This window comes from Podarcis bocagei, assembly GCF_964188305.1.
Source record: "Podarcis bocagei genome assembly, chromosome: 11".
Lineage (NCBI taxonomy): Eukaryota > Metazoa > Chordata > Lepidosauria > Squamata > Lacertidae > Podarcis > Podarcis bocagei.
Genome location: NC_138136.1, coordinates 2385203 through 2411458, shown reverse-complemented (window position 1 = coordinate 2411458; position 26256 = coordinate 2385203). Strand labels below are relative to the sequence as shown.

General features: G+C 40.8%; 2 protein-coding genes across 2 annotated transcripts in view; both read left to right on the top strand.

Moving 5' to 3' along the window:
• Nucleotides 1-117: 117 nt before the first annotated feature.
• On the top strand, nt 118-15846 carry ABHD17B (abhydrolase domain containing 17B, depalmitoylase). Its single transcript, XM_081213865.1, has 4 exons — nt 118-167; nt 4847-5321; nt 10407-10586; nt 11202-15846. Exons 2-4 carry the CDS (start codon nt 4855-4857, stop codon nt 11419-11421), a joined length of 867 nt encoding a protein of 288 aa, XP_081069991.1. The 5' UTR covers nt 118-167; nt 4847-4854; the 3' UTR covers nt 11422-15846.
• A 10017-nt stretch (nt 15847-25863) lies between these two features.
• Nucleotides 25864-26256, top strand: part of CEMIP2 (cell migration inducing hyaluronidase 2) — a 64772-nt gene continuing 64379 nt past the window's right edge. Inside the window, exon 1 of the mRNA XM_081213548.1 lies at nt 25864-25886. The gene's annotated coding sequence lies outside the window, so the exon portion shown is untranslated. The remainder of the gene's footprint in view (nt 25887-26256) is intronic.

Genomic DNA, 26256 nt, shown 5'->3' with positions numbered 1-26256 from the left:
GGCGACGGCGCCGCTCCATTGGTCGCTGCTCGGGCTGCCTCGCTCGCCCCGCCGCTCCGGCCCGAGTCCAGCCTCGCCTCGCCCCAGCCCGGACGCCGCCTCATCCCCGCGCCTGAGGGAGCGAGCGCGGCGCCCCGCCGGAGAGGCCCCTGAGGCGGAGCTGCCAGGTGAGAGTCGGGGGGGGGTCTCGGGCCTGGCGGGGAGGGAGGTGCGCGCGCAGCCGAGACCCCCGCCGCCGCCCCCAGCCCCTCGGAGGAGCCCCGGAGCCCACAAGGAGCGGCGCCCGCGCTCTCCCGGGGGGGGGGGTCGTCGAGTCCGTGAGAGGCAGAAGCGGGCCGGGGCCTCGCTAGCCTGCCAGGCGGCCGGACTCGGCTTCCCCCTCGGGGCGGGGGCGGGGAGGGCCGCCTCCCTTGCTGCTGGGAGCCGGCCTTCCTGCCCTCTCTCCGCTCCAGGTCCCTCCTTCTCTGCCCCGCGGGGTCTCAAGACTCGGCAGCCTGGAGCGGAGTTGGAACGAGGGCAGGCTTGTAAACAAGCATCTTTTGCTGCTTCCACTGGGCTGGAAAACACGTTAGTGTGTCCTTGCTGCTGAGGCTGTGAGAGTCCCCAAGTCTTGTGATGGTGCGAAGAGGTACCAGTCTGGGATGGTAAAAGGCACACAATGTAGGATTTCAGCTCTTATGAATGGGCAGATTGTGTGCTCTTTTTTCTTTTTTTAAACAGAAAGTGCTATAGTGTAGTTCTTTGGCATGTGAAAATATTGAGTTAGAATTAGTTGCAGTATCATTCCGTTTCATGGACTTTTCTTGGTAACTTCATTCTCTTCTTGGGGAGAAAAACTTTGCTTACTTGAAACAGATCAGGTGTTCTTTAGGACTTTGAGCTAGACTTCTTGTGACACAAATCAGGAAAATGTTTCTTAATATTACTTGCCGTTAATTTCTACAGGAAGCATGTGTGTTAGTTCCCAGTTGCAATATACAGTGGTACCTCGGGTTAAGTACTTAATTCGTTCCGGAGGTCCGTTCTTAACCTGAAACTGTTCAGCCAGATAGTGGAGGTGTCAGTTGCCAAATGTGACAACAAGACATCTTCATTTGGTCACAGTCGTGAAACGCACCTGATGCCTGGGGAATTTCGAACACTGTGCCTGGTACCTTCCCATCAGTGAGCATTTGTGGATTCTTTTTAAAATAATAATAATAGTTTTTTATTAGTTTTACGTAAAGTTATACACAATAACCGTAACCATTCCAAAACATGAAAATAAAAAAGGTTCTTTTGAACCTTCAGACCTCCTTCCCTCCCTCCATGGATTCCATTTCAAAAGGTTTATTCTTTTTTTCCTGCATCTTTTACCGTTATCCATCTATTACATAATCATAGTAACCAAAGTTCATTTCACTTTATAAGTGTCATTGTATTCCTGCCAATGATTTCAACTGTCTACAGTGGTCTTTTAAATATATTTAAAAATTATTCCAGTCTTTTAAGAATACTTGGTCTTCCTTGTTTCTGATTTTCCCCGTCAGTCTTGCTATTTCTGCGTATTCCATCTGTTTGGTCTGCCACTCTTCTCTGGTCGGTACTTCTCCTTCTTTCAATCTCTGGGCTAGAAGCATCCTTGCTGCTGTTGTTGCATACATGAACGGTCTTTTATTTTGTTTTGGTAGTTCCTCACCTATTATACCTATCAAAAAAGCCTCTGTTTTTTTAACAAAAGTTTTCTTAAACATTTTCTTTTACTCATTATATATCATTTCCCAGAACACCTTTACCATTCCACAGGACCACCACATATGATAAAAGGTACCTTCTTTCCTTTTACATTTCCAGCACAAATTTGAGCTGGTTCTATACATTTTCGCAATTTTAATCGGAGTCAGATACCAACGGTACAGCATTTTCATATAGTTTTCTTTCAACGAACAGCAAGCTGTAAACTTCAATCCTCTTTCCATAACTTTTCCCATGATGAAAGTTGTAGATTATAACCAAAATCTCTTGCCCAATGTATCATCACTGATTTAACTTCTTCATCTTTAGTAAACCATTCCAAAAGTAATTTATACATTTTTGAAAATAATTTCACATTATTTTCCAACAGATCCCTTTCAAACCTTGACATCTCTGTCAAAACCCTTTTTTATCTACAGTGGTACCTCAGGTTAAGAACTTTGCTTCAGGATGAGAACAGAAATCGTGCGGCGGCAGCAGGAGACACCATTAGCTAAAGTGGTACCTCAGGTTAAGAACTGTTTCAGGTTAAGCACGGACCTCCGAAACGAATTAAGTACTTAACCCGAGTTACCACTGTAATTTGAAAACATCATTTAATTGATGATATTGTAACCAATATGTTAATAACTTTCTAATGTCTTCAAAAAAATTCAATTTTAATTGGTCTTCCACTTCTATTAGCAATTCTTTGTAAGTTGCCTAATCACCTCTCATATTTAATTTTTTAACCGATATTGTTTCTAATGGGAAGAGCCATGGTGTCCTCCACTCTAATAGATTTTTATACCTCTCCCATACCTCGTAGATTGATTTTCTTATCAAGTTCAGGAATCCCTTATGCACTCTTGTTTTTCCATACCATCAATATGCATGCCACCCATACCTGTTATCATGACCCAACAGGTCTAATATATCTGTATTTTTAACACTATCCAATCCCAAAGCCAGCATAGGCAGGACGCTTCATAATATAACTTCAAGTCTGGCAGGGAGAAGCCACCTCTTTCTTTAGAGTCTATCAACAACTTATATTTAATCCTTGGTTTTTCCCCATGCCAGATAAATTTAGATATCATTTTTTGCCATTCTTTAAAGAGGCCTGCCCTACTGGTCACAGGTATTGATTGAAACAGAAATAACATTTTTGGTAGCACATTCATTTTTATAACCGATATCCTTCCCCAGAATGATAAATTCATCCTTCCCCACAGCTCTATTTTTTATTTATTTATTTATTTCCATGTAGGTATGTAATTGTCCTTAAAGATATTTATATTTTTTGTGGTTAACCACACCCCTAGGTATTTGACCTTCTTTTTTACACTTAATTCTGTGATCTGTTGTAGTAATTCTTTAGATTATACTGTCATATTTTTCACCAAAATTTTGTTTTTTATTTTATTAAGCTTAAAACCAGCAACTTGTCCAAACTCCTGAATCTTTTCTAATACCTTTGCTACACTTACCAAAGGTTCCTCCACTGTTATTACAAGGTCATCTGCAAAGGCTTTCAGTTTGTATTCTCTATTCCCCACCGTAATTCCTTTTACTCCATCATCTGCTCTTATGTTCCTTGCCAGGATTTGTGGATTCAAATAGTAATCAAACACTGGCATTGGAAGAAGTTGGTATTGTTAGTGGTTCTTGTAAGCCCTTTTAGGCTGAAGAGCTGGATAGAAAGTTTGCATCAATACAAAGAAACTTCTCGTTCTGAGCTTTCCCCAAATCAGGTTTGTGGCGTTTGATCATGTCATGAATCCAAAGTGAGTGTCTTCTGTTATTTTTGTGGCCATTGAACACACTCATTTGTTGACAGGTGGCACCCCTTTAAAAATGGTTTAATAGGTTAATTATCCCGTTTTGCATCTATAGCATAACTTACATATTGTATGGGTTTTCAATTTGAGCTTATTAATTTGGTTTTCAAATTATCAAGATAAGGTGTTTTTTGGTGTGTGTTTTGAGACTCTTACTTGAAAAAGTGTATAGTTCCTTCCAGATGCGTTATCATCTCCAAACTTGATTTACTATGCTCCATTCTTGACTGTTCATCAGTTAAAATAATTCTTGGAAAAGCCAAATTGTACTGTATGCAGAAGAGCCACCTGGGCTGTGAAACAGCAATATCTTTAGAGCAGGGACAGGGAATCTGTGGCCTTCCAGGTGTTGTCTGATTACCACTCTCTTGACCAATGTCCATGCTGTCTGGTAATGATGGGAGTTAGAGTACAACAACTCTGGAAAGCCGCAGGTTCCCCATTTCCTGCTTCAGAGAGAGAGAAGATCTGTTAGGAAGTTGCCTAAGTGGTTTCAACCTGACTATTTTTTCTTGACTTGGATGCAACAAACAGAGCTGCTTAACAGATGCCTAAAACCATCTTGAATTATTTATCCTAATATTGCTTTTGAAATAACTAAAATATCTCACTTAGAATTTGAACTGCTTTAAAAATTACCAACTTAAGAGTTCATAGGAAGAGTAGGTAAGCCCTTTATTTAACATGCTCCTATTTCTTAATATAATCAGAAAGAGGGTAATTTCTGCAGTGGTATACTAATAGTAAAATTCTCTTTCCGGACAAATTATCATGGCATTGACATTCCTTCCAACGTATATGCTGATGTTACTCTATATGCTTTCTTTTCTTACCTGACTTGTATGTTGGCTTTTTATTTTTGTAAGCAGCTTTCAATAAAACTTTAAGTTGAAGAAATGTGTATACATTTCTTAAATAAGTATCTAGTTTTGTTTGATATTACTGGCTTCTCAGAAAGATATAAGCACTGACCAAGTACTAACCTATAACAACCTAACATTTGCCTAACATTGAAAAAGAAAAATAGAATGACAAGTCTTTAAACGAGAATCAGTTGGGTGATAGCATACTTCACAATGGACCCACTGAAAAATGGACTTAAATTAGTAATGTTTGCTGATTTTGGTGACTAATTCTTGGTTTGATGGAACTTAGCATGTTTAGCTTAGATGTGAAAAGTTTTTTTGTTCTGCAAATGTAGACAGGCAAAAGAATCCCTGGTCTGTTAGTGTTTGATAACATGCATGTATGGGAATCTTACTAGAAGCTCACACTTTTCTCTCTTATTTCAGATTGGAAGATGAATAATCTTTCGTTTAGTGAACTGTGCTGCCTATTCTGTTGTCCACCATGTCCAGGAAAGATTGCTTCCAAACTGGCATTTTTGCCCCCAGATCCTACATACACACTGATGTGTGATGAAAGTGGGAGTCGCTGGACACTACATCTTTCTGAACGAGCAGACTGGCAATATTCCTCTAGAGAAAAAGATGCCATTGAATGTTTTATGACTAGAACCAGCAAAGGTAACAGGATTGCCTGCATGTTTGTGCGTTGTTCCCCTAATGCCAAGTATACTTTGCTCTTCTCACATGGGAATGCTGTTGACCTGGGCCAAATGAGCAGCTTCTACATAGGACTTGGTTCACGGATTAACTGCAACATATTTTCATATGATTATTCTGGATATGGAGCAAGTTCTGGAAAACCAACCGAGAAGAATTTATATGCTGACATCGATGCTGCTTGGGTAGCTCTTAGAACAAGGTAAATAGAAATGCATTATTTGTATGTGTATATGCATATGTATTTATGTTTAATTTGGATAAATGTTTCCATTTAATCAGGTGAGCTTTGTACATCAGTAGTCTGTCCCATATTTTGCCCTTTCACCTATCAGGAAGAGAGAGAGAATAATACTAATTCATTAAATAGCAAAGAAAAATAACAGTTTATATTGGCAGAGCCCATAGCAAATGGATTAGTTATTTCGTAATTTTACATCAGGAAGGAGAGCCAAGTGAGAGTCTTCTTGCTCGAATTCTTACTGCTGATTCATCTGTTTAGAAAATATATATTTCTGTTCTGTAACTGAACCATTTCAGTCCAGTGGAGATTGAGTGTTTGAATGTTTCCATATTTCAGAAAAGAATCTGCAGATATGTAGAGTCTGCATGTTAAGAATTGGAATTCTAGCCAGCCTTCTTTCTGGCTTGCATACCTATAGCCATTCATTTGTGTTTACCAACACTGGGGGTCCTTTTCTAAACAAATGGCTCTGAATTCTTAAAAGGCAACTTTTCAGTCCAGCTGACTTTAAGCAAGTCTTGCAAATCTTAGTTTTCCTGTTCGCCGCCATCTTTCCATTCACTTACATTTACATACATCTGTGTATACATTCAGACACAAGCACACCTACTAATTTTCTGATAAATTCGAATTTATCAACTCCCCACTTTCTTCTTGTAATTGTGGTTGTCGCTCCTCACTCTTCAAGGGTGGAAGAGACACTTGTTTCTCCATGATGTTTTTGACCCAAAGAATGAGCACTCTGCAGCTGTGTGTACAGCCTCTCTGACCAGTAAGGGTTAAGCTGTGCGTGTGTCACACGTTCCAGGCTGGAAACAGCACTGTAGTGCTAATTACTCTTTGAGAGACAAAATAGAGTTTGTGGAGACTAGAACATGTTATTTACCTTGGACCAATTGCTATTGGCCCTAGTAAGTAGTGAAGTGCTTCTTCAGCTGTCACTGCAAGAAACAGGCAACATTTGTGAAAACCTGAAACTCAAATCTCTCAAATGTCTACTGAAGTTAGATATTGTTAAAAGTTGAACAACTAAGGGTGCTTTCTGATCAAATAGTTAAGATTTCTTTAATATGAGGAGGCTGTTGTTTGTCCTTCATTTAAAGGAATTATACATTTAGACTGGTTGATATTTCTGAGGCATTGTGCAGAGATTAACTACTTTCTGCATTCATTATCTACAGGTGAATTTTTAAGACCTTTCTACTGCCAGGTATTTATCCTCTGCAGTGATCTAACATTTTAATTACTTGAAAATAAATCTAAGAGTAGGAAGAAGCTTTTAGGCTTGGTTCTGCTCTACCTTCTAACCTTTTTTCCACCTGGTAGAACATTTGAATTTTAAATACTTGCATATATATAGATATATGAGTAAAAATAGAGCTATATTTTTATTGCATAGGTTTCTGCATAAAATAGTGTAGAAAAAAATGTGCAAATTGTATATTTTGCTAAGATTTGTGCAGCTTTTTGTGTTCTGATATTTATTAGGAACTGGTCATGCACGTATTGACTAGAGGTGTGTAGGTAACACTGGATGTTAAGTGAAAGGATCTGGTAGTTGCACAGATACTGCAAAGCATTCCCTGTCCTACAAGTTCCTGGGAGTCTTTCTCAGAAACCTTTTGAATTCATAGAATCATAGAGTTGGAAGAGACCACAAGGGCCATCGAGTCCAACCCCCTGCCAAGCTGGAAACACCATCAGAGCACTCCTGACATGGTTGTCAAGCCTCTGCTTAAAGACCTCCAAAGAAGGAGACTCCACCACACTCCTTGGCAGCAAATTCCACTGTCGAACAGCTCTTACTGTCAGGAAGTTCTTCCTAATGTTTAGGTGGAATCTTCTTTCTTGTAGTTTGGATCCATTGCTCCGTGTCCGCTTCTCTGGAGCAGCAGAAAACAACCTTTCTCCCTCCTCTATGTGACAATTCATATGGCTCCAAACATTTAGGGAGTGATTCAGTGTCGTGTGAGTCGGTGTCAGCTCCTCTATTGAGACTTCTCCTGTCTGCCTTTCCCTGTCCCCGTGGGACCATCCATAACAGATTGGGGAGGGCTTGAGGGGGAGAAGAAGCTGAACGTCTGGTTGTACAAGTAGATTTGCTTTGCACAAGATAATGAACATCAATAAGTGTCACCTTAAGAGATTTATTTTATAGCAATAAGGGCTAGTTTTTGATAGTCATGAGTAACACATATAGGTAGTTGAGTGGTGGTATTAAAACAACTTGATAATGAGGCAAGACAGGCATTTTTTGGGAGGGTTTCCTATCATTGGTAAATTCAAATTTGGAAGTGAGACTTAAATTTGAACAGAGAAAGTGATAGTTGTGGTGTAGAACATTATTGAGGATTCTGCGTTGTGGTAGTCAAAGATCCTAAGCTTAAAAGCTGCATATTGAAAGCTTTGGGTTCCAAAGTTACAAGGCTGCCTCCCCAACCCCACCATTATTCACCTTCCATTTTTCTTTTTACCCTAAGATTTATATGCCTGCCAAAATAATTATACCAAAGAACATTCACAATATGCACTCATATTGGTTGTGAGGCCAACACCAACATTTTCTTTATTGTTTCCTCCTTTCTAATATGGAGCTAGGAAACAGAAGAGAGAATGGAAAAAATCTTTTCATCCTAAAATTGTTTCCTAAACATTTTTAATGATTCATTATCTACAGTCTGGCTGCCCATAAGGTAAAGATACCCCTGCCCGTACGGGCCAGTCGTGTCCGACTCTAGGGTTGTGTGCCCATCTCACTTAAGAGGCCGGGAGCCAGCGCTGTCCGGAGACACTTCCGGGTCACGTGGCCAGCGTGACGAAGCTGCTCTGGCGAGCCAGCACCAGCGCAGCACACGGAAACGCCGTTTACCTTCTCGCTATAAAGCGGTACCTATTTATCTACTTGCACTTAGGGATGCTTTTGAACTGCTAGGTGGGCAGGAGCTGGGACCGAAAGATGGGAGCTCACCCCGCCGCGGGGATTTGAACCGCCGACCATGCGATCGGCAAGTCCTAGGCACTGAGGTTTTACCCACAGCGCCACCCGCGTCCCCTGGCTGCCCATAACTTTTATAATAAATGGTATTGTCAATATACTGTAGGCAGTGCCATGAGCCCCTTGATTATAGAAGTCTGCCATTTTAGCCAGTCGACATTAAATTAGTATCGCTCTTTCAAAGACCTAAGCACAGGCTATTCAAAATCATATTGCTGTAATTTAACTGGTGTGTACTCTGCACCAACTGCCGTGTTCTAATTTTAATTTTATGTAATAATCATTCTCTCCATATTGTGTATGTTCAGGCATGAGTACTCTTGCATAAAACAGCACCTCTCATTCATACAAGGGGGTATTGGTAGCCTTGGGGTACCCCAGGGTTTGCCAAAGTACAATTTCTTGCCTTTGGAGAAAATTAGTTGATGCTGTAAAACACCCCCACACACCCTCCCTCACCCTTGCTGCTGTATTTTATTAATGATTGGTTTTAAGTATTGTACCCTATTGGCCTGAATATAAGACACACCTGCAAATAAGCCCCACCTTTAAAAATCAAGGCTTATTTGCGGGTGTGGCCTGCCTCCCAGCACTACCGCCCTGAACGGGGGGTAGCTGGCGCTGAGCGCCCTGCTCCCCAAGCCAGCACTGATGCTCGATTTTGAGTGTGCTGTGCACCCACCTCCTGGCACTACCGCCCTGGGCGGAGGGGGGAGCAGCTGGCGCCGGCACTTGCTTCCAAGTGCGCTGCGTGCCTGCCTCCCGGCTCTACCACCCTGAATGGGGGGCAGCCAGCGCCCTGTTCCCCAAGCCAGTGCTTTGTTCCAAGTGCGCTGCGTTCCCACCTCCCAGCTCTACCGCCCTGAAAACTTAGTGTTCTATGGCCAGTGAACAGTTAGTTTGCAGGTGGTGATGCAATAGAAAACTGGGTGGATAGGAGAATGAACTACCACGCAGAAGGGATGACTGGCTGCTGGCATGGCCAGTGAACAAGATATGGCCAGTGAAACTGCCATATTTTGCTGCCGATCCCACCAGTGTATCCTGCTTTCTAGCTTTGTTTCATGTTTGATACAATGAGTGCCTATTGGGTTTGAGTTGGTTGCAGTATGAAGGGAAAATGTTTTCTGTGTCTAAAAGGAGCAATTGGAGAGTAACTGGAAGGTTTGAGTCCCTCTTAGTTTCCTTGTCCAACTTCACAAGAGACACCACGCTAACAGTAAGTTGCGCCGGTCTCCCGAGGGTTGCGCAGAGCTGCCTGCATTCTGAAGCCTGGGGCGCGCTGAAGAGCGTGCCCGGGCTTTGCGCAGCTCTCCGCAAGCCTGGGGAGACCTGCGCGACTTCCCGCCGGGCTCCCTAGGCTTGCAGATAGCAGCCTGTTCTCGGGGCTGGGGTCGGGGGAAGCTCAGGCTTCCCCCACGCCTGGGGGGGAAATATATTTTTTCCTTTATTCCTCCCCCCCCCCAAAAAAAAACCCTAGGTGCGTCCTATGGGGCGAAAAATACGGTATTTGAGGAGTTCTCTGTAGCCTGGACACAGCCACTTGTAATATTTCTCTATAGAAATGTATTTGCCGGCCTTTTTATTACCTTCCCCTTCTGGCACACCCTCCAAGGTAGGCAATAAGGCTTGGATGTGGTTTTGGTTGCCCTTTTTAGACTAGTTTAGAAAATGTGTGTTTGTAAATAGTTTTTATTCCTGAATTTGAGAAAGAAATACAGACCCTTCTGCCATGCAAATAGTGAATGCCACTTTCATACAGAATGTGCAGGCTGTTTTTAAGAAGGAGCAGCATCTGCTGCATTGATTGGGTCTCAGAAGTAGAATGTTTTACCTACACCTTAAAAAAACACCTATTTTTTAAAGCAATTAATTTTATCACAAATTGCAGTATTTGCAGAAATCAAGTTATTTCCTGCCAAGTTTGTTACACTTGATGAAAGAAGGAAAAATGATTTATGCTTTGGAGTTTGTATGAGTTTTCTGAAGTGAACATTTATATATTCAGTAATTTTACTCATGGAATGACATGCTACTTACTTTTTCAGGTACGGAATCCGCCCTGAAAATGTGATTATATATGGACAAAGTATAGGAACGGTGCCATCTGTGGATCTTGCTGCTCGTTATGAAAGTGCTGCTGTAATTCTTCATTCTCCTCTGACCTCTGGAATGCGTGTAGCTTTTCCTGATACCAAGAAGACCTACTGCTTTGATGCATTTCCAAAGTAAGCTGTAGTATTTTCATACAGTTAGATGAAGCACCTAGTAAGCACTTCGTAAACAATGAGTAGGGAAGTCACTAAGCTTAAAATAAAGAAGCCTTAATCAGTTCAAAGCTGCTTGACTTTGAATTTTGCTGTGAATGAGACTGTTTAAAATGTCGTGGTCAAAACAATTCCCCCCCCCCTCGTCAAACTGGTAACTTCCATATGAATACTTACTACTTTCTAGTATGCCTCAACAGTCTCCCTGTTGGCATTGTGTCAGTTAAATAAGGCACACTTCAGATAAACAAAGAATTCAAAGCTAACAGGTGATAGCCAATATCCGCTAGGGTGGAGGGGCTTACCCTTCCTCTCAAGACCCTGCACTCCCCACATCTGCTCTGGAGGGACCACCAACATGCTGGATCAGATTTGGCAGGCATACAGGCAGCTGCCAGGGGGCTTGGAAGGGGGCGCCTCAGTCTTCTCACCAAAGCCCACCCCCTTCACAGGCAGGCCCAGCTGGATATTGCCCAGGGTGCATCAACAAATGTCCCAAGGATGGCTATTTGTGAAGTTGTATACCTTTGCATACTGATTTGTTGTTGTTTTTTTGTTTTTTTTGTGTTCCTATAGCATTGACAAGATCTCTAAAATTACATCCCCGGTGTTAATAATCCATGGGACTGAAGATGAAGTGATTGACTTTTCACATGGCCTAGCATTATTTGAGCGCTGCCAAAGACCCGTTGAGCCACTGTGGGTAGAAGGGGCAGGACACAATGATGTTGAGCTTTATGGACAGTACCTTGAAAGATTAAAACAGTTTGTATCACAGGAACTGGTGAATTTGTAAATTGCTTTATATATTATTTGCTGTTGAATTTCATGGCAGAACTGTATATCTTTATAGCCACAGCATAAAACCTGATGGTTTTGTTTTCAAATTGGGTCAGTTGCCTTCAAGCGCGTACAGGTAATGATTTGTAAACCTAATTAATGAAGATTTTAATACCAGTATTAGCTGGAACAGTGGATGTTGGGGACAAGCTTGCGTAGTTCATCTATTTTTTGCAAGTTTTCTTAGACTAATACATAAGTCAATTTGAAAGTTTTTCTTAAGATGTACAAAAACCATAGAAAAGAAGGAAAATTTTAATTATGTAAAATCAAATGCTGTAAAAGTGTTGCCAAATGCTTTAGCATATCAAACAAGTTTATATACAATATTTTTAAAACATCTCAAACTGTACTGTGATCTACTCTGTTGCACAGGTATAATTGAAGCAGTTGTAAAGTATAAATAGCCATTATATTTGAAGGAATAGGAAAAAGGAAAAACAACCACTGGAATTTACAGGCCCTATTATATAGGGAGCAAGTCAAAACATGTGTTTTATTATCTTTCATGTCTTGTTCTCAATGTTTTCCTCTTTTCCTGAATGACTAATGGCCAAAAATACTTATTTAGCCATTTGTGTTGCTCTGCAAAACAAAGGCACAAAATTGTGATTTTTAGAACTACCCCTGTTAACAGGGTACATAATAAGCAACTAAATGCAGTGGTTTCTCTTAAATCGGTATGAAATACGAATATCATTGTAAATGGCCATTTTGGAAATCATCATGTAAAGAAACAGAACTTAATAATAAACTAATATTTCTCTAACTTTTTTGTACTGGCAAACATGCAAAGTTGCAGTTGTCATTTCAGATTTGATTTGAATGTTTGTAAGTGTAGGATTAATTGTTTCAATTATTATGAAAAACCTACTAATGTACTCCTATATAGTGAAATGAATGTTGACAACTCATAGTAAAATAAGTTGCCTTTCCCTTGAAATTTTTTGCTTGAATAAAATATAAAATAGACCTAAAATGTAGCCTAATTTGTAAACAAAGTAATATTCAAATACACACTGTGCTTCTCATTTTAAAGCCTTACATAGTTTACTTGTTTGGCTCATTTTTGTGATTGTCTGGGGAAAATGTATTTTGTATTGTGAATGCCTAGATTCTGATATGTTTAACTCAAATAACAGAAATTCCACACACTTGATACTGAGCTTTTCCTGCAAAGCATAAACAGCAAAGTTCCTGACATAGCACAATTCCCTGTGTGACTAAAACATCTTGCCAAAATCTGCTGCTTCCATTATCTTGACCTCTTTCTCCAGTTCTTTGCTATTTTCATAATCCATTTCTGCTTGAGAGAGTCAGCTTGTCTCAGTGTACACTTTGCTTAAATGAAGTCATGCTAGCTTCTAATTAAAGCTTAGAGTAGCTTTAATGTTTTCATAAATGAAGGAGTGGACATATTAAGCATACAGGGTAAATGATTTATGGCTTGTCACAGTGCGTAGCAAATATGCTGAAGTTACTGGTTGGATTCAGAGGTGTATCCTATTGGTCCGTTCCACTGTATATAAACAAGCATGCAGTATGGTAACACATTTTGTGCCCCTCCCCAATAAACAGAACAAATTATGCCATGATCTCCGTCCTTGTTGCAGGCATCCCCCTGTTCCACCTGCATCACACTGAAGTTGTCCCTTGACTATGTGGAGAGTCAGTTGCAGCAGGTGGGGGGGGGGGTAAACAAGCAGACAGCATCTATGAACTGACCTGGAGTTGTGCTAGTTGAGTTAAAAACTTTCTGCTGTTGCTATTTGAAAGAACACACACACTGTGCTTAAGATTTTATAGATGCCATTATGATTCTGTTTGTTAAATAAGTTGAGACCACAAATTAGAAATGTATGCACTAGCGTAGCATCATACTCTTTGAGGTCGTTTGACTCGACATAATGTTAAGTGCCTATGTAAATTTTGGCTTACAATACTGCAAAATATGCATACATTCATATTAGTTTGGCCTTTGAAAGAGTCACTGAACTTACTGGAGCTGTTATATACTGTGAAAGTTGAGTTTTTGTAGCTTGATAAGGAACTATAAAGTACGCGGGTGGCACTGTGGGTTTAACCACAGAGGCTAGGACTTGCTGATCAGAAGGTCGGCGGTTCAAATCCCCACGACGGGGTGAGCTCCCGTTGCTCGGTCCCAGCTCCTGCCAACCTAGCAGTTCGAAAGCACCCTTAAGTGCAAGTAGATAAATAGGTACCGCTCCGGCGGGAAGGTAAACGGCGTTTCCGTGCGCTGCTCTGGTTCGCCAGAAGCGGCTTAGTCATGCTGGCCACAGGACCCGGAAGCTGTATGCTGGCTCCCTTGGCCTATAGAGCAAGATCAGCGCACAGCCCCAGAGTCCTCCGTGACTGGACCTAACGGTCAGGGTACCTTTACCTTTTTAACTTCACAGGTATCTCTTTACTCCTCTGCACTAGTGAAATTAGTTGTTATACTTTACTGAAAGCAGAAATCTATTTAGTCATCAAACTCCAGCTTCACTCCTGTGTATTGTTTAAACATTGAGTAGTTCTAGAGAAGCTCTGCTAAATTTTCCCTCTATCTGGTCACTTTATCAGAAATCCATCCCTCAAACATCATTCCTCAAATTGTTTTTATCCAGATGGCCTGTTTTGACATGAGGGGGCAATTGGCTCAGTTAATTGCTGAGAGAAAGCTTAACAGTTGACTTTCACCTCATATTAGTACAAGACATATAAGACTGTGTTCTTTGTTTTCTGTTTGTCTGTTCTGTATGATTCAAAACCTTAATAGTTTTTCACATGAAAAGCTGCTCCAATAAAACTCAACTTAATTCCAAAGTACACCATCACAGAAACTTACATTTATTCTAGGGGTTGTTTTATTTTTTTTAATGAAGTAAAATCAGGGCAGCGATATAGGTGGCCATATAATAGCTGTTAGAGCTATCCGGGGTTGGTAACTTAAATTAGTCTACATGTGAAATTCACATTTGTCTTTGGGTAAAGCAGCTTGTAAATTCATGGTAGGATTACAGTTGTATTATTAATATATAACTTATAGTTGTGTAGGAAGCTAACTTTTATTATGTCCACACTATCCCACATTTCTGATTGTAGCTGCGAAGAATGTGGGAGAATTTACCTCACTGTATAGCTTGATGCTACAGACAGCCACCCCCCTGGATGGCGCTGCCTTACAGTGACTTGACAAGTGGCTGCTATGTGCCATTGTCCTCTCCTGTCCATCCTGGAGGGTGTTGTGGGCAAAATGATCCATTTTTATCAGCTAGTAAAGAGGCAGGCTGCAGCCTCTGGATGTGGTTGGCCAGAAGATAGTAATTATTAGTGTGAAAAAGCATTAATATACTCCCCCCCCCTTTTTATATTTAGAGAAGTATGATGTGCTTTGCCATGCCAGGACTAATTCCTAATGATTTAACAAACTTGGGTCATGCCCAACATATTAGCTGTGGAAACATTGATGCAACCTAGTAATCTAGACATAGACTACCATAATATACCTTTTGAAAATACTGGAAATAAGTTCGAATTTGCTTATGCTTAGGTAGAATCAAATTACACTACTCAAAACACATTTTGCACGAGGCATTGGGGTTGGGCTTTTGGTCAAGAGCGGTAAGTATGGCTTCTAAAAATGTATTACAGTAGAGCTTTGCATGGGCATTAATGCCAAGCCCTGTCGCCCAGCATACACTCCATAGTTCCAAGTAAGGCTTGATGCTCATTCTGTACTGATACTTTTTAAATGTATACAGTATAGGGCTGATAGTGGCAACTGGAATAACTTTTGCAAATGATCACTGCATCTTTTCACTGTCAAGTGAAAGGGTAGTGGCCAGAAAAAGCTTGTCATCTTTATTTTAGAATTGGTGCTAAAAAGCAGTATGAACTAGGAGATTCATTTCATTCCTGTGCGTTATAAGCTTGGCAACGCTTGATGTTCATGATTTTGGGGTAATGAAGGTGGTTGAGTTGGATCCTATAGCCTGAGAGCAAAATGGGCACATGATGTGTGACTTCAGGCTGAGCACTACCTCAAACTGGTCTGGTTACTTAGGGATATTTGAGACCCTCACAATTGAAAGTGTGCTTCAAATACAATTATGGAAGTGTTGCTTTGGTAAAGAGGTTAATTAATGTTTCTACAGGCAATGCAAGGAATTATCTGAAATGGAAACTATTTGCATTGACTTAAATCTAAACCACGTTAATGCTACTAATGTTTTGCTTGTGTTATTTCTCTTCTCTTAAAATTCGGTTTATCTAAAGTTGGGTCTAAGCTTTACCCGCTGTTAACTGTTTAAACATTCTGCTGATTATTGTACATGAAGACAACTCAAAGACAACACAAATAAAGCCTATCTTTTGACTATTTCATTGTTTCAACATTTTTGTTGTGATTCTTTACAGCTTTACAGAAACTGATTGGAGCAAATGTTCATGAGATCATACATTTATTGTATATGAGCCAGTGGATGCTAAAGGTGTATTAGTACAAACATTAGAATATGAAGATGGATTTGGTTTTTGCTACCTAGGAATTAGCAAATCATTTCCTACCTGTAATATATAAAGTCTATACAAAAAAATACCCTTTCCCCCTCTGTCGTGGAAGCATATTAGTATAGTATAAGTGCCCTGCGCCATGGCTGATATATGGTACCAGTATATGTCAGAGATGAGTGGTCTCTGGCCCTCCAGACAACAGACTATGATTTGCATAACCAGTGATCGTTTGCCACATGGGCTGGGGCTGAGGAGCACTGAGGAGTCCAACAGTATAGGGAGGACCACAGGTTTCTCATTCCTATTATCTGTAGTTGAAATCTATTTTTGCAGGAATTAGCTCACTTGCAACATAGAAACGCAGGTGACGCTGTGGTCTAAACCACCGAGCCTCTTGGGCTTGCCAATCACAAGATCAGCAGTCTGAATCCACGTGATGGGGTGAGCTGTTGCTGTGTCCCAGCTTCTGCCAACTTAGCAGTTCAAAAGTATACTAGTTCAAGTAGATAGGTACTGCTGCAGCAGGAAGGTAAACGGTGTTTCTGTGCACTCTGGCACTCATCATGGTGTCCTGTTGTGCCAGAAGTGGGTTAGTTATGCTGGCCACCTGACCCGGAAGGCTGTCTGTGGACAAATGCCAGCTCCCTGGGCCTGAAAGCAGAGATGAGCGCCACCCCGCATAGTCGAATTTGATTGGACTTACCGTACTTTTCCGTGTATAAGACAAGGTTATTTTATTTAAAAATTATGTTAAAAATTGGGGGTCATTTTATACACGAATAGTGCATGGGAGGGATGTGGGATTGGTTGCTGCCCGTGAGCCGTAGATTGTCAGCCGGTATTTGGCTTGTTATTGGTGGCTGCGGCAAGTGCTGATGTTGATTGACTGTCGCTGCGGCACTAGGACGGGCGAATGGCAGCTTCTGCTGGCGTGGGGACAGACGGTAGGTGTGTTTTGGGAAGCGTGTGAGTGGCACCGTAGGTCAGGTGGGTGAGCTATTTTCGCCAATCCCCCCTAAAATAAGCTCAACAACCCTGGGGCACCCCCCCCCTCAAAAAGCTCAACAACTCAGGGAAATCTCCCCCCATTTAAAAAATTTTGTGTCTCCCAAAATAGGGGACATGTTATACACAGAAAAATACAGTCCAGGGGTCCTTTACCTTGCAACATCTACTTGTTTTTTAGCCAATGATCCCCACCCACCATGGCTAACAAATAAGAACTCTGGGAATTGTAGTTTAGCGAGTTGCAGTCTAGCAGCATCTGGAGGGCTCCAGGTTCACCATCTCTAAGCTGCCCCAAGCACAGGAGGTAGAAGCAAGGTGATCTGGGAGAATATACTGAAGATCACATGTATACAAGATCGGTTGTATTCTATTTTTTTTTAATGATATTTATTAAAAGTTTAACAATTACAGGGGAAAAAAGAAAACAACACAAAATTTAACAAGACATACATTACAATACATAAAAAGGAAACCATAAAAAACAATACAACAATATAACAAAAAAGAACATTAACACTAAAAATCCAATATTCCATATCTTTATCTTTCATTTACTTGTTTCATCGACCTCCTCACACCTCCCTTTTTGTATTCTAGTTCAATTAATTGTTTCAGCAAATTCTTTCCATCTTTCTCAATTTTTGTTCTATAATTTATCTTAACAGTCTAACCTATTTATTAACTCAGCAAATCCTTTCCATCTTTAACTGTATTCTGTCATTAAATTACCTTAATTTATTTTAACCTTATCTTACCATAAAAAGCCTTAAAACTTAAAACTTTATACTTATTTATACATAACTCCTTATATCATTTCTACTAAAGCCAAGTAGTTTCATTCCAACATTTTTCCTAACACTCATTAATTTTACACTAATTCTCAAAATGAATTTTTAAAAAACTTTCTTCCAATCTTCATCCAACGTCTCTTCTTCCTGGTCTCGGGTTATGTCAGTCCTTTCTATCCATTCCATCTAGTCCATCAACCTGGTGATCTTCTGTCCGAGGCTCTTAAGTCTTTTCCATGTCCCTTCTGCAGATCTTCTTCTTGTTTATACCTGCACTTTACTTTGTCTTTTGCTGATCTTATTCTTAATTTCCTTCCTTTCTCATTGAGGAGTAGGTCTCGGGGAGACTCCAGTCCAACCATGTCTCCATCCCCCCTCGGCAAGTCAGCCCATTCTCCACAGTCAGCACTGTAATCCAAAAAGTATTTGTAGGCATGTTTCAAAGTCCCTCCAAAGTTAAGAACCCCCACAACTCCAGACTCCCCCTGGCCCAAAACCATATCCCAAAAGCCGAGACATCCCTGCATAGGGGGGTCCATCCAACTTCCCATCTCCAAACCAAACAGTACTCCATCTCTCCAAATCTGACTTTCTCCAGATTCAGTTGTCAAAGACAGCAGCTTATGTTCCAACAAGGCCTCGGGTCTCTCCATTTGTGTTACTTGAGGTTCAACAACAACCTCCTCCATTATCTTCTGTAAAAGCAGATTCCTGGGTTGGTTCCTGAGTGGTTTCTATATGAGTATTCACTGTTTGTCCAAAATTACTGACTGCAACAGTCATCAAATCCATCTTCTCATGCAGCTGCTCCAACAAAGCACTTGTCTTGCAAAAAGCAAGCACCAAAACTTCTTCTAAGCACATTCTTATCCAAGGTCAAAGTCTGGTCTCACGATCCTTAATCTCCACAGCTGTGGAATTCCCCAGATCGACTCCAGCAACAGTTTAACAAGCTCCCTCTAGAGGAGACAATTTCAATTTGTATCCATCTTTTGAAAGCAGGTCCAGCAAGAAAGAAAAAAAATACTTTCGTTTTTCAAATATTTTGTTTCTTTTAAATGCAAAAGGCAACATTGGAATCAATATGTTTCTCTTTTTTAACTATCTGTCAAAAGACGTTTCATTCACAGTCGATGAACTTCCCCAAAACGTCTGTCTCTGACACCCCGTTCCCAGGTTCGAGACGGTGGAAATTTATCTTTCTTTACTCTCTCTCCTGCACGTTTAAACAATCTAAGATTCCCCCCCTCTTCTCCTGCTTCCAATAGGGGTTTTGGTAATTTTAACTGAAGGAAATTTAGTCCTTTATAGGACTTTCCAGACTTTAGCTTGCAAAATTTTTGCTTCAGTCTATTTACAAAAGCGGAAGGCGGACTTCCTGTTTAGAACCTTCCCGCTTCGGTGCCAAATTAAAATGTTTCGTAGTCCATTTTTCCGTTCTACTCATGGGTAGTTGTTTAGAGTCCAATTGTCCACAGAAAAAAGTCAGCGCTCTCCGGCAACGGCTATGCAGCTTCACTCCGTAAAAGTAGCAGTCGATTCAAAACACCGCGCTACTCACCCCACTTCGCTTCGGCTCCCCTAAAAAGGGTTTCCCCGCGAGTAGAGGAGGCGCTCTTGGTGTCAGCCGAATCCCACGTTCCCAGGCTTCCTCCGCCTGGGATTTTTTTTAATGATATTTATTAAAACAAAAGAATTTTTTAAAATTACACAAGAAAAAAAGACAAAATTACAAAAAAGAGAAAAAAGCAAAAACATAAGAAGAAAAAGAAAAAAGAAAACCATCCTTTTCAAATTCTCCAATTTCCATTACCTTCTTTCCACAACCTCCTCCTCCTCCCATCTCTTGTATCTTGATTATTAATTGTCACAGCAAATCTTTTCCATAATTCATAATATTTTATCATTACGTTACCTTACTCTATTCTCATTTTGTCTTATAAAAACGACCTTAGAGCTTAACACTTAAATCTTTTTTACTAACTTCTCATAACCATTACCTTTTTGCCAAATTCTTTAAACATTTTAACAAGAGCCAAGTAATTTCATTTCAGCATTTTCCCAACATTCATAAAACATTTCTAGTAATAGTAATACAAAAAAGGTACAATAAAATAAAAGCAATCCAGTCTTCTTCCAGTGTCCCCTCCCCCCGGTCCCGGGGTTGTCAGTCTCTCCCCCCCCCCCATTAATCTGGCACATTAACCTGGTGCCCTTATGTCCGAGGCCTTCAAATCTCTTCCATGTTCCTTTCGCAGCTCTTCTTCATATTTTCCTTTCACTCGCGGGAACTCCAGCTTTGTAGTGTTTTTGACCCTTTTCAACAAATCAGCCCCTTTCTCATAGTCCAGACTAAGCTCCATGTAATGTTTTAAAGCATGTTTCAGATTCCCTCCAAAATTGGAAATCCCAACAGCTCCAAACCTCTGACGGCCCATTTCCAGACTCGGAAAGTCCAAACATCCCTGCATAGGGGGATCAGTCCAACCCCCCATTTCCAGTTCAATCCAAACTTTATCTTTCCAAGTCTGGTTTTTTCCAATTTCATTTATCAAATCCAAAAGCTCACTTTCCTGCTGGGCCAAGAGTCCCTCCATCCCTGGCGTCCCAGATTCAGCAAGGTCCTCTTCTTTCTGTTGTTCTGTCGTGGCACACTCCTGTTTTAGTTCCTGAATGGGCTCCATATAGTTTTCCACTACCTGATCAAAGGCTCTGGCAGCTTTTGTCATAAAATCCATCTTCTGACTTAACTGGTCCAATAGGGCACTTATATTACAAAAAGCACCCAACAGTGCTTCTGAAGGCATTGTCCTGCAAGGTCACAAAACTCTTTCCCACAGTTGTAATCAGTAAACAGTTGCAAGTTCCCAGGATTTAGTTACGGTTTCATAGCTCCCCTCTAGGGGGAGAGACTTCTGGTTGTTCTTTTCCTTGAAAACAATAGCAACAGAGTTTCTTCTTTAAGATATTTTGTCCATATTTGTTCTTTTTTTAAAAAAAGCGAAAGGAAACAATGGAATCACAATGTTTCCCTCCTTTTAACTATCTGTCAAAGCATTTATTTCTGGTCAATGAGCTTCAATCGTCAAATCTGACACCCTGCTCCAGGGTCAGGACAGTGGAAAATTACTTTAACTTTATTTCCACAGGTTTAAACAACTCAATAAAAGTCCCCCTTCTTCTCCTGCTTCCGAAGGGGGGTTCCACAATTTTGAATGATGAAAGACGATCCTTTAAAAGTGATTTTTAAGGCTCTAGTTTACGTTATCTTTGCTTTGTTGTAGCTACAAGAGAACGGAAGGGTGACTTCCTGTTTATCCCTTTCCGTTTCAGTACCAAATTGGGGTAGATTTTAGAGTCCAAGTGCCTTTTATTTCGCCAATTCTTGTTTAGAATCCAGGTATTTAGCGTTCCAGTACTCACGGTTAGTTATTTTCAATGCTAAATTGTCCCAGGAAAAAGGCAGCGCTCTCCAGCAACGGCTGTGCGGCTTCGCTCCGCAGAAAGAGCAGTCGACTCACAGCACCGCGCCGCTTCCCCCTCTTCACTTCGGAGCCCGTTTCTGGGTTCCTTAGTGGGTTGGGGGGGCGCTAAAGGTGCCCGCCGAGTCCCACGGTCACAGGCTTCATCCGCCTGTGATTTTCAAAAGGGTCCCCGCTATGCCGCAGCGGAAAAGACCCGTTTCATGCGGAGCTTGTCCCTCCAGTTCAGAGGGAGTCCGCCATCACCGGAGGCGCCACCCCGGAAGTCTCCCACCTGGGATTTTTGAAGGGTCTCTGCCTTCGCCGCCGCGGCAAGACTCGATTTTCACGGAGCGGGTTCCTCTCGGTCAGAGGAACTCCGCCATTGCCGATGGCGCTAACCCGGAAGTCCAAGATCGGTTGTATTCTAATCCATCTTCCCTCATGCTGCCAATAGTGGTGAATTAAAGTTTACAGTATTTTTATCCCATGAGTTTTCACATCAGCTGCTTTCTGAACTGAGAGCTGATTTGGGCACCTGAAAAATAATATATGCAAGCTGAGTAAGAAATGCATGACAAAAGACACCTGAGTGGGGTGCTAGGTTTATTGGGCCTCTAATGGGGGGGCTTTGTTACTATGCTTAACCCATAAGCTACTCTTCTGGTGGGCTAAAAATGGCAGTTTCATAATGGACATCTGTGAATGGATTGTTGCAGACAAAACACTGCACTTAGGTGCCAGCCATGGCGGGCATAAGAGTCTAATGTAGGCTGCTTCAGTAATGTGAGCACCAAGCTCAACCAGACCTTCTGGGCAAATAAATGTTCAGAGCTGAGGCAGGTTTTTATCCTCGTCCTGTGCCCACTTCACTTACATTGTTCAGGAGCAAGGGTTGCAATGTCTGTAAAATAACACTCCCAGTAAGACTTCCCTCCTTGTATTTGGTATCCTAAGGGCTGCTTAGACTAAAGGAAATACTTCGTTAAACTATGGAATTCACTGCCACAAGAAACAGAGAGGGCTGTCCAACTTGGTCAGCTTGAAAAGGACAACTTCATGGAGAATAAGTCTGTCTATGACATGTTTATAAATTACCTCTGGGAGAGGCATGTTGCACCCAAATCTGGTGAGCTTCCTATAGGCATTGGATTGATCCCTGTGGGAACAGACTTCTAGACTAAGATAAGCTTTTGGTCTGATCTAGTGGGCCTGTTAGATTCTAGCATCTGTTGTGGCATAACCTTGCTTGCACTGGAGTCATTGAAAAGCTCATGTGATAACAAATCTTGCAGCTGTTAAGGCGCCCCAAGATTCATTCTTTTTGTTGCAACAGTCTAACAGCTACCATGAAAAATGACACTGCGCTTCAGAAAGATGGCAAAGCTAGAACTCTTCTCTCTGACTTCTAAGTTTGAGGGATTAACATTTTTTTCTGAAGCACCTCAGTGAAAATACAGCGTTTTGAAGTGTAGCTTAAATCAAACCTGTTGGGCTTTGTTAGAATGAATATGCGTGCCCTCTGCTGACGTATTGCTGGAATGACTAATAATAGTTAACTCTCCTAGAAGTGTTTGTAACCAACCATAAGCTCATGTAATGCATACATGTAATGCACGAAAACTCAAAAACCCAGTTTGAGTCTTACAAATTAAAAACTCGAGAGGGGGAAACTACCCTGTTTAAACAAATTACCAAAAATCCCCACTTTAAATCCCATATATAACTTGTCAACTTTATGAATTTAAAACCAATAAGATTATTTTAAATTTTTGTGTTACTATATTTATGGATTTTATAAATTGATTTTTATTTTACACTTTTGGTAACATTGTAACAGTAGTTCCTAAATCAGAAGCAATGAGACATTTCAAAGTACCTACCAGTAATACGTTCTAAATTGAGGCAAATAGAAGAGAAAGTATCAATATATCACCCTTATAGCTGCTGTTACAGTAATTTATTTTTTAAAAAAATACCATCTTTCAGTAAATCTTGACTTCCAAAGTAATTTTTCAAGCTAATTTCTTTGCATATAACTTATATAATTTGTTTATTGGTTGAAGTAATTGAAACTTTCAAATTCAGATTTTGTTCTTAAGTAAAAATATTTGCACATCAATTTATTCATGCACTATCTTATGTGAAAACTGCAATCATGCATCCATATTGTTTTTCACTGCTACATAGAATTACATCTAGTTACCCCCTACTACAGTAATTCCTGTATAGCAGTTAATGATTTTAGCTTCATAAGAGAGAGATAGCCCAGATTCCATGTGCTGGTATCATGGGTGTAGTCAAGGGGGTAGTGCAGGGGGGGCAACTACCCCCCCCAGTCAATAAAAATACTTAACTGAGGTTCTGTCTCCCCTAACAAAAGCCTGCCCCCCCCCACAAAAATCCTGCTACGCCCATGGCTGGTACACTGTTCATTTTTTAAAAAAGCCAGAAACTGCTTTTTATTTTTATTTTTTAAAGTTTTTTATTGGTTTTACAAAATTTTTATAAACGCAAACAAACAAACAAACAAACAAACAAACAAACATGTATAATTTCATACCCTTTTTTCCCCCTTAAACCTTACTTCGTCGACTTCCCCATACCTCCCCTTTCTACATTCCAATTTCCAAAACTATTTCAGCAAATCCTAACACTTGATTTTATCGGATTTTTCCCTTATTCTTTTCTTTACTTAGTCTTTTTCAGCTGTAAACCCCTTTTTCCCTAAGATCTCGACATTTTAACACTCATTAATTTTACAATATTTCTTAAGATAAACTTTGAATTTCTTCCAATCTTCTTCCGCCGTCTCTTTCCCCTGATCACGAATTCTGCCGGTCATTTCAGCCAGTCCCATATAGTCTATCACCTTCATCTGCCATTCTTCCTGCTTTTTATGCTGATCACCTCCACCTGTCTGCTATTTAGTTAGATTAGAGGAGTTTGTCACCTGTCATCATGGTTTTGAAGATGATAAGGAGCTGGCTAAAAAGTTCAATAAATAAATGGTTATCTTATCCCCATGAAGTGAGGATCTTTTACTTTACTGAAGTAATATGGTGTCTGTGCTTAAAACCCTTGAGATTGAGGCTACCCTGGGTTCTATGCAGTGACTGATCACGTAACATATTGGAACTCACAACAAGGCAGCAAATTCACAGCTTAAAGTGGTTTTTATTTGAGAGCCAGGAAGAGAACGAGTATTCTGAAAGAAGCCCATGTACAATAAGGGGACACAGATCAGTGGGACTTAGATAAATATTCCAAAGTCATGTGTGTCTTCTAATTAACCAAATAGAGTGGAAGATGAGGAGTCACAGGGGTTGGGAGTGAATATGTATGAATTCAACAGTGCTTACGGTACTTTATTTTTTGGTTGCTGTTAATATTGTTTAAAGGTTATGAATGCTGTAGTACTTTGTGAATCCTGTAATATAACTTTTGTTGCAATTGAGCCATTTAGCTTATTTTTTCAGTTGTTTTTCTAATAGTTTTATAAATTGTAATTGTCTAACTAATGATTCGTAATTGCTTAGCCAATTATTTGTTAATTTTTCTATATAATTTCTGTTGTATTTATGATGTTCTATTATGTTATTGTTATTTGCTGTTTGTAAGTCGCTTGGCCATTCCGTTGAATGAAAAGCAGCATAGAAATATAATAAATCAAACAAATCCAATCTGTCATTTGTATAACTGCTCTAAAAGGCCAAAATGTTGAGCTGCTAAATAATGTACACCCCTTTCTTTCTGTGTTGTACCGTACTGAAGGTAGCAGGAGCAAAAACAGTTGAGTATTTTTGTCTTGACATAAAACCACTGGAAGTGGCTAAATGAAATTGAACTGAAACTTATAACCTGACCTGATTCCTGTCAAATTTGGATGTTCAGTCTTTCCCCTTTTGCATATCAAAATGTTTCAGACTGGAGACTTGATAGAAATAGCATTGATCAACATGTGCGCAGATTTCAAGGCCTACTGTGAGATCTGGCTGCCACCAATGTCTGTGATGATGATATAATTTCATTATTTGTACCCCACCCATCTGACTGGGGTGCCAGTAAGCACATTCTGTGGGGGAGGAGGCAAGGTTCTTTGCCTTCTAAAGCAGCAACAGCTCCTGACTTTGCATGTTTCCTAGAGCTGCTGTGGTGTAGTGGTTAGCATGCCAGGCTAGCACCTGGGAGACCGGAGTTCAAATCCCTACCTGACCATAAAAGCTCACCTTGGACCTCTCAGCCTAACCTATCTCACAGGGTTGTTGTTGGGGTTAAATGAGGGAAAGAAGCTTGAGTTCCCTGGAGAAAAGGGTGAGCTGTAAATGCAACAAATAAATAAATAATAGACAAAGCCCTTGCATTTATTAAGTAATTAAGGCTCTATCCCATCATCTCACATGGTGCTCCCATGGAAACCGGCTTGTGGCTAATAGGCATTCTGAATCAGCGGATGTAATCATATGTGTTGAGATGGACGATCCTCTCCCCAATCTATTTTTATTGTTGCCAAAACAGCAACAAAAGCTCATAGCTACTGTGCCGGGAAGTACAACACGGAGGACCCACCCGTCTCAACTTCCCGCTTGCTTGCCCGCTGCTGCCACTGCTGACTGGAGTGACGTCTGGAGCTCCTGTCCTCTGTTCTGGTAAGTGACGGCCAAAGAGATGACTGCTAATCAGCTCGCTGGGGAGACTGGGCTTGCTTTTGCTTTTTACTATTATGTTATGTGTCTTGTGCTTTTATGTTCTAAACAGCCACGAGATCTTTGGAAGCAGGGCGGTGTGTGTGTGTGTGTGTGTGTGTGTGTGTGTGTGTGTGTGTGTGTGACGGGAATGTGCTCTCCAGCATTTCAGCCTGGACTCTTTCCCCGTTCCATCAGGAGATGCTAGTAACTGACCTTATGCATACAAGGCAGATGATCTACTTCTTAGCTACGTATGGCCTTAATCCTAAATTAGCTCTAATCATGACCATATATTTTCAAGTTATAATAGCCTTTTTAAGAAAAAGAGGAG

What these genes read in the sequence shown, in the direction of transcription:
- ABHD17B (XM_081213865.1), top strand. Translation starts at nt 4,855, where the DNA reads ATGAATAATCTTTCGTTTAGTGAACTGTGCTGCCTATTCTGTTGTCCA. An exon ending in TGGGTAGCTCTTAGAACAAG is followed by an intron (nt 5,322 to 10,406) that starts GTAAATAGAAAT and finishes TTACTTTTTCAG; the next exon opens with GTACGGAATCCGCCCTGAAA. An exon ending in TGCTTTGATGCATTTCCAAA is followed by an intron (nt 10,587 to 11,201) that starts GTAAGCTGTAGT and finishes GTGTTCCTATAG; the next exon opens with CATTGACAAGATCTCTAAAA.